The sequence below is a fragment of the Myxine glutinosa genome, chromosome 2 (assembly GCF_964187855.1).
Source record: "Myxine glutinosa chromosome 2, kmMyxGlut1.1, whole genome shotgun sequence".
NCBI classification, from domain to species: Eukaryota; Metazoa; Chordata; class Myxini; order Myxiniformes; family Myxinidae; genus Myxine; species Myxine glutinosa.
The window spans coordinates 224,014,797-224,022,296 of NC_136262.1; the positions used below are offsets into that span (position 1 = coordinate 224,014,797).

The 7,500-nt window shown below is 42.8% G+C and overlaps 1 protein-coding gene across 6 annotated transcripts in view; it reads left to right on the forward strand.

Moving 5' to 3' along the window:
- Positions 1-7,500, forward strand: part of LOC137420801 (semaphorin-4C) — a 187,062-nt gene that overhangs the window by 109,898 nt on the left and 69,664 nt on the right. For all 6 annotated transcript variants that reach the window (XM_078772285.1, XM_078772287.1, XM_078772286.1 and 3 more), the window contains exon 6: positions 6,879-6,984. In XM_078772285.1, the coding sequence (XP_078628411.1) occupies positions 6,879-6,984 (106 nt within the window). The remainder of the gene's footprint in view (positions 1-6,878; positions 6,985-7,500) is intronic.

A 7,500-nucleotide genomic window follows, 5' to 3' on the forward strand; every position in this document is an offset into this window, starting at 1 on the left:
GTACTATTAAATAAACTCAGGTGGCATCAAAATGTGAAAACTTGGGAAGGGTTCGTTTAATTTTGTCGGCCTGTGTGTGTGTGTGTGTGTGTGTGTGTGTGTGTGTGTGTGTGTGTGTGTGTGTGTGTGTGTGTGTGTGTGTGTGTGTGTGTGTGTGTGTGTGTGTGAATAATATGAATATATTCATAAATATTATTCATTAATATTATTCATTAATAAATATTAATATTATATCATTACTATTATTATTATGAATATTATTATTATTATTATCTATTAATAATATTATTGTTATTATTATCTATTATTAACTATTATTATTATTATTGATAATAAATATATTATCATATTAATATTATATTATTCATTAATAAATATTAAATATTGTATATTAATAAATATTATTCATGAGATCTTTATGTAAATACAGTACAATATAAGAATTAAATATACTACAAATCATTGTTGCTAGGAATCAGTGGTTGCTGGGATACGGCAGCATGCAAAAAACCATTATCGGTGACAGAACATTTGAAATACAGTTTGATCCAGAGGTAGGTGGTGTGGTCATGCTGGCTGGTAGATATGGTTTATTTAAGGTAAGATGTGCATGATTTAATGCATTGTATTGTCATGTGTCTACCCTTGGTGAATACTGTAGGGTAGCACGGAAGGCCAAACGAGCTTTTACTCCAAAGCGTTCAGTTCAATTGTGACTTGATACACGTGGGGAAAGAAAGGGAAAGGGGATGATGAAGAGCCGCAGTCCTCAACCCTGCAGAAAATAAACTCAAAACGAAACGGATTTAAAATGTACAAAAATAAACAGGTTTATTAAAACGGAATGCCGATAACAAGAAACACGACGGTAAACTAAATTCCTACACGGGACGTCCCCCACACCAGACTTGAACATGAACGAAGGGAAGAATAAATGAAAATAAATATGTGGGGTTATCGTGCACTTATCTCAATCACTGGTGGGATCTCGTCAGGGTCTGCGAACTGGTCCGGAGGTCCGTGCGCGGGAACATGCCCAGTTGGCCTCGATGCGCCCTTTCATGCTGCAGCGCTCGTACACTCGTCGTTCGCACGGAGAACTGCAGTTCCCTGGCCGCGACTCTTCCTGCAGCCTCTGTACGTCTCCGATGGCGTATCTGAACATGGTCGGTCCGATCCCTTCCTGAGCCCTTCGTCCACGCACAACCGTCTTCCACCAGAGTCCGGAACCAAGAGGAGAGAGTTGATGGCAGAGGAAGGCGTGAGGGGCAAAAGGCATGAGAAGAGAAGGCAAGAGAGAGAAAAAAAAATGTCGGTCCGAAAGTTCTTTTATTGACCGTCTCATGACGTCATCTGTGCCTCTCCACCAATGCCTGCAGGCCACCACTGCATGCTCAGCTCTCCACCAATCCACACGCAGGCCGCTTCTGACGTCATCAGTTGAACCTTGCCAATCAGCACGCTGCTTCCTCCTCGTCCTTCCTTCACCGATCAACGAGTCCCTTCCTACCCCGGCCTTCCCGTTGGTTAACTCCTGCCCAATCGCTGTCCTTCTGGGCGTGGCTCTCCGCCTGCCTGAGCTATGTGTGCCTGCCAAGTCGGGGTGTCAGCCCCAGTGCTTGTTGCCTGGCTTCCAGTTGGTTTTTATTGTTATTTAGTGTAGTTTAATGGCAATTCTAACTAGTGTCTATGGTGCCGTGCCATAAAGGATAGATCACAGAGGTTGGACTAACAAGGTAGTAGTTAACATAATCCTTATAACTAGTTAACATGCCCCATTCCTCGTAATGGGGACGAAGATACACCTTCATCCGACGTCCCGGCTAAACAGGACCTCTATTTATTACATGGTGGTGGTTCTTTCCTTTTCTTCACGACAGTCGGAGCATGTTACCTACACAAATCTACTTGGTCTAAAGTATCTCATCTCTACCCCACTGTTACGTGGTCCTCCCGGTAACTACCTGGTCTTGGTGACCCCCGGACCGTAGGAGGACCCCGCCAGAAAGATATATGATCTATACGCTTTCGTAATGCAATCAATATGAAAGACACAAACAATTCAGGTCAATAAGCAACCCCACACCAAGGATCCGGATTAATTAATAATATATTCTCAATCCATCAACAACAATCAACCATCCATCACAATATTACTAAGATGGCCATCTCATATATTTCCCCCCTTTCCCCACTCATGACCCCTCAATAGTCACTGTCCCTCACAATGTCTCTGGGCCCCTCCAGACCAAGGTGAAGGTCGACTTCTCCGCACACGGGCGGTTGAACGGACCCCTGGCTGACGTGCTCCAAACGTGCACGTCGCGTACCGAGAACAGCTGCTGCAGCGCACACCTCCTTGCAAAGCAAAGCGGGCAAAGCAAAGCGCGGCTCGCAAAGCGTGCGAGGCCTAAGGTGCGACCCGTACACGCCCTCGGAGGCGTCGAGGCGAACAGTGCCGGACGCTTGGTTCTTTCCAGGAAGCCACGGCAACCTGACACGTAACAGGCAATCACCCCGCGCAGGTAACTCCTCTCACCAGACGGGCTTTTCAAACTCAGCGTTCCCAACGCTAATCAATATCGACACCGCTCGCGTCGGAGCTGGGCGAGGATGAAGAAGATCGCCGCTTCTCCAGGACCTCGTGTCTTTTCTTCTTCCGGTTCACTCTCCCGTTTCCGGTCTCCTGTTATCCGGAGCCTCTCTAACCATTTAACCACAACAACCTTTAATAGAATAAACATTAATAAGCAATGACATGAATAGTAATTCACCTAAATCCGGGATCCGTAACACCACCGACATAACAATATTATGGAGTGTGTAAGGAAAGTTATAAATATATGATAATACATTAAATCCTATAGCGAGTAAAGTTGTAATAAATGATGTTGCATTGATGAGTTGACTGACTGCCTGGACACAACTGAGGTTGTGGATCTACTGATGTACCATCCATTGATGTGGATCCATGATTGAGGTTGTGGATCCGACATTTGGAGAAGTACTGGGCTGAAAGGATCGAAACCTCAAGGAAGAACGGTGCCCAGCTGATGACCCGTGCAGTCGGGAAACTAGTCAATTGCTTACAGGTTAAGGTTCTTGCTTTAGGTGGAGAAACTATGTTTGAGGTTTACAATTTAAATAAAGTTGAATATGGGATGTTGTGAAATTAACATCATTTACAGAAATCCTTTAAATTATTTATATTTCAGTTTAGGAACAACCAATACTGTACGTGTGTGTGTGTGTGTGTGTGTGTGTGTGTGTGTGTGTGTGTGTGTGTGTGTGTGTGTGTGTGTGTGTGTGTGTGTGTGTGTGTGTGTGTGTGTGTGTGTGTGTGTGTGTGTGTGTGTGTGTGTGTGTGTAAAAGAGAGAGATAGAATTGTGAGGAACAGAAATGAAAAAAACGCGATGTGTGTGTGTGTATAAAAGAGAGAGACAGAATTGTGAGGAACAGAAATGAAAAAAAGGAAATGTGTGTGTGTATAAGAGAGACAGAATTGTGAGAAACAGAAATGAAAAAACGAGATGTGTGTGTGTAACATATATATTTATTTATTTTCACACACACACACACACACACACACACACACACACACACACACACACACACACACACACACGATGTAGTAAGATCAAAAGAGAAGTGTCTGACAGGGGGAAAGGGTCTCACCAAGACTGTTCACTGCATGCCTAGGAGTGTTGCAACAGCCTAAATTGGGGGAAATGGATAGTACATGTCGATACTGCAAGATGACATGATATTGCTCGAAATCGAAACTATCTCATCTGCAACAATACTGAAGAACTGAAATGAACACTCAGAGTTCAATTTGGACAGCCATATCTAAAGCTACAACTTGCTGGATTTTGAAATCTGCTCATGTCTTTTTGTTTGGCAAACTCAGAGGAAACAAGAATGACACTCAGTAGAGCACATACATCCACCAGGCTGAACAGTTTAAGTTTTGTGTCCCACTGATAGGCCGGATCTGGACCTGAACCAAAATCGAATTGGCTTGTTGTTGTCACTTAACCAACTCGTCCCCCTAGTTTTGTCATAACTTGTTTACAACCTTTTGAAATTTTGTGCTATACAGTATATCGTTTTTGGTCCCATCTCTCAATGGTGAAGAACGACTTAAAAATGCTTCGATCCGTATCCAGATCCGAATCTTCAACAAGATCCAATCAATTCGTGCTTGTCACACATCCAAGCTGCCCACCAACGTTCACCTGAATCTGTCTACAACCTTTTGAGATACTGTCCTAATTACCGTTTTCGGTCCTATCTCTTAATGATGAAGAATCACTTTAAATTTGCTGATATCCATATCTTCTCCAAAATGTAACCCTTTCATCCTTTTCACACACCAAATTTTTCCACCAAATTTCGTCCGAATCAAACCACATTTTGAGATATCCTGTTCACAAACAGACAGATTGGGGTGGAAACATAACCTCCATCCAATCGACACTTGGTAGAGCACATACCCCCGCCAGGCTGAAACAGTTTACGTTTTGTATCCACTGATAGGCTGGATCTGCATCCGGACCTTCACCAAAATCTAATCAGCTTGTTCTTGTCAACTACTCAACTCATCCACCAAGTTTTGTCATAATCCGTCCTTATCTTTTTGAAGCATCATGCTATAATTTATCGAGACTGGTAAATAAATTTTACATCGTTTATATTTAACTTTAAAAACGATATATTTATCGTTTTTGGCCCCATCTCTCAATTGGTGAAGAATCACTTTTTAAAAAAAAAATCATCCTCCTATGTGGATCTTCACCAAAATTGAATCAATTTGTCCTCGTCATACACCAACTTAACTTGTCTGCCATGGTTTGTCCGAATCAGTCCATAACCATTTGAAATACTGTGCTCTATATCATGTTTGGCCAGGTCACCTTAAAAATTCTCGGATACAGATTCGGATCATCACCAAAATCGAATACATTCTCTCTTGTCACAGGCAACCTGTCCACCAAATTTTGTCTGAATCCGTCCATAACTTCTTGAGATATCCTGATCACAGGCAGACAAACAGACAGGGGTGCAAACATAACCTCTGTCCACATTCGGTGATGGAGGTACAGTCATGGGTTTGTTTGTTTTTGGATACAAAGTTGAGGCTCGTGGAAGAGCTAGAACATAGAATGGATGAGGATGTAACAGAACAAAAGGAACAGCAGAAAGAGAGGGGAAACACACCAATAGGATGGTTGAGGGACAAAATATAGGGAAGACTTGGCCAAATATGGGATGTGGGGAAGAATGAGGGCTAGGGGAGGACACATGGTGTACTCATAGGATGAGCACGGCTACAAACCTAGGAAGGAAAAACTGGTTACCTCGAAATACGTCGGCTTGGGGTTCCTGGTTGATGGGGAAGTTGCATGTTAATGGAGAATATTGTAAACCAATTAGATTTTCCCTTTTGGAAATACGAGGAAGTTGCAATGTGTGCGTGCAGATTGTTCATAGCTTCCTGTAAATGTATGTCGGTCTTCCTCTATCATCCTAAAATTTGGCAAAATCTCACAGTACATGTTCGGAGGGTAGTTTGGGGAAGGGGAGGCAAAAATGATATTATTATTTTATTACTAGCGGAGTACTCTCCCTATGGGCGATCTTGTACCAAGCGTGCAACGCGTTCTTCTGACGCCTACCTTTTATTTGGGCAATGCATAGGCAACAGACCGCCGCCTCGATCGCTCCCGAAAATAAAAAATAATCCGAATTATGTATGTGAAGCAAAAACATGCATTCTGCTTTCGTGCATGTATATAATGCATCGTGTTTATATCGCTCAGATAATTCCAATTGCACTGGGCCATATGCTATCACCAGAGTCTGAAGCCTGAGGCCTGTACACACTGTCGTCTTCACAAGGTCCATGATGCCTATCGGTTCCAACCTTTCGATATTTGGTGATCCTTTTAACAGTTGCTTGGGATGTTTTACATTGAACGGAAAAGTTGTAAGGAGGGCATGGCGATTGTGAATATGACACTTCTGAAGATGCCTTAGGCTTAACATAGCACCAATATGGCAGACATTTTTTTTTTTCAGGTTACAATTGTGTGTGGTGTCAGGACAGCTGTGCAACCAAAGGATATAGAGTGAACATGCATGCCTACAAACATTTTCTCCATTATATATAGATTATATATCGATTATTATAATAATCTATATAATAATAGCGGAAGGACTCGACTTTGTTATCCCTTTTACGCCGCACCCAGTGACCCGATGCCCACGGCACGAATGGATTTACGATCTACGAACCGCGCTCTTTGTTTATCACCTACAGCCATACTCGAAAAATCTGAATTAGCCGACGTTGGGGCCCAAAAGCATCCGATTAACTGCCGATACGACGTCATCTTACGATGCCATCTTATTGGCGTCTGCTGGGCGAAGGCGAAGCAAGCCGTCCGCTGATTGGACAGGCGAAGCCGAAAGCAAGCCATCCGCTGAGTGGACAATCCAGAGCATGCATTTGTGCCGGTGTCGGCGATCGTTGTTCATATACGCACTCTTCATTCTCATCTTTCTTCCTAACTCTTACTCGGACAAGCAAATCCCCTATGCCATCCATAATGGTACACTCTATCCATACACCACATCCTCCCTTCCGTGGATGTTCCACGGGTTTCGGCTAGTTATGCATTAATAACAGATGCACCTTCTTGGTTCGCTGAAATTGATTACCTAATTGTGTCCATGCGATAATAATTAGCAGTCACGTTTACTTTTCATTCATTCATATTCATTCATTCATTCAGTCACGTTAAATTTTCATTCATTCATATTCATTCATTCATTCAGTCACGTTTAATTTTCTGCCTCCTCCACTGTTTTTCAGAATGCAATTACGTTTCAGGAGGAAAAGGATAGAAATAAAGAGATTAGCAGTGGGAAGAGTAAATGTCCATTCGATCCGCAGCTGGGCTATGCAGCACTCATAGCTGGTAAGTTGTGGCAACAACAACACTATGCCTGGTTCAAAGGATTGGGTACATGACAGATTTGGTTTGTGGATCTGTGTGCAGCACTTGTACTTTGTAGAGAGGATGCTGAATCTTGGGATGTGTTTTTGGCCGGTGCACTTTATGCATGTGATTACTAGAACGGCACTCAGCGGAGAGCATACCTCCGCCAGGTGAACAGTTTACGTTTTGTATCCCAGTGTAGACCAGAAAATTACAATACAGAATCACATTTAATCGAAATCGTCCGTCCACAACTTTTTAAGATATCCTGCTATACATCGTTTTTGGCCCTATCTCCCAATGGTGAAGAATCACTTTAAAATTATACTGGCCGGATCTGGATCCTCACCAAAATCGAATCGATTCTTCCTTGTCAGACACCCAACCTCTCCACCAAATTTCGTCCAAATCCGTCCACAACTTTTTGAGATATCCTGCTATGTATCGTTTTTGGCCCGATCTCCCAATGGTGAAGAATCACCTAAAAAAAATTCC